This window comes from Buceros rhinoceros, unplaced genomic scaffold (genome assembly GCF_000710305.1).
Source record: "Buceros rhinoceros silvestris isolate BGI_N320 unplaced genomic scaffold, ASM71030v1 scaffold16355, whole genome shotgun sequence".
Classification (NCBI taxonomy): domain Eukaryota; kingdom Metazoa; phylum Chordata; class Aves; order Bucerotiformes; family Bucerotidae; genus Buceros; species Buceros rhinoceros.
In genome coordinates this window covers 20,089-20,968 of record NW_010414726.1, presented here as the reverse complement: position 1 = coordinate 20,968, position 880 = coordinate 20,089, and the positions used below count along the sequence as shown (strand labels likewise).

The window sequence follows — 880 nt, the reverse complement described above, 5'->3', positions numbered from 1 at the left end:
TGGTGCTGAAAGAGCCGTGAGCAGGGTGAGGTGAGTGGGCTGAGCCTAGTGCAGTGGACTAGATCGCAGAAACGATCTGCCGACCTCAGAGCCACCCAACCAAAATTACATGTTTTGTACTAATCAATGAATGGTCACGACACTCTGAGTGTGGGTTCGGCTTCCTGCCCCTGTCAAACATCTCCATTTGGCAAATTACCCTTGGCAGAACCCTGCGGCTTGTGACTGCCCAGGGAAGGAAGGTGCTCCCTTTGACGGAGCCACCCACTGCCTCGGCTATAAATGTGGCCCAGGCAGGGTGGAAGCTGGAGCTATGATTCCAGAACAACTGTGAGACCAGCTTTGAGTTTTAACTGGAGCCATTTGCCGCTGCCACCATGAGCTGTGGCTCCAAGCACACCTCTAAAAGCTGCCTGCGCGGGAGCGGCGGTGGCAGCACTGGCAGTGGTGGGGGTGGAGGGAGCAGTAAGTACTCCTCTGTCTCCTCAAGAAGAAGCACGTCCAGGACAAGCGGAGGTGGCAGGTTTTCTGGCAGCAGTTGTGGTGGAGGAAGCTCCAGGAGCAGCTGTGGCGGGGGTAGCTATGGAAGGATGAGGCACAGCAGCTACGGAGGAGGCGGTGGGTTTGGTGGTGGTTATGGAGGAAGCTTTGGTGCGGGTGGTGCTGGTTTCAGCGGTGGTAGCTTTGGCAGTGGTGGCTTTCGTGGAGGGAATGTGGGAATTCTCTCCAGCGATGAGAAGCTGACCATGCAGGGCCTTAACGAACGCCTGGCCTCTTACCTGGATGCGGTCAGACATCTGGAAAGGGAAAATGGTCAGCTCGAACAGTTAATCCGGGAGTGGTACCAGAAGCAAGGTCCCACTGGCACGAAGGACTACAG

General features: G+C 56.4%; 1 protein-coding gene across 1 annotated transcript in view; it reads left to right on the top strand.

Moving 5' to 3' along the window:
* Nucleotides 1-623: 623 nt before the first annotated feature.
* LOC104494371 (keratin, type I cytoskeletal 19-like) overlaps nt 624-880 on the top strand; it is a 4,970-nt gene continuing 4,713 nt past the window's right edge. Inside the window, exons 1-2 of the mRNA XM_010137188.1 lie at nt 624-660; nt 709-877. Coding sequence (XP_010135490.1) covers nt 747-877 — 131 coding nt within the window. The 5' untranslated portion in view covers nt 624-660; nt 709-746. The remainder of the gene's footprint in view (nt 661-708; nt 878-880) is intronic.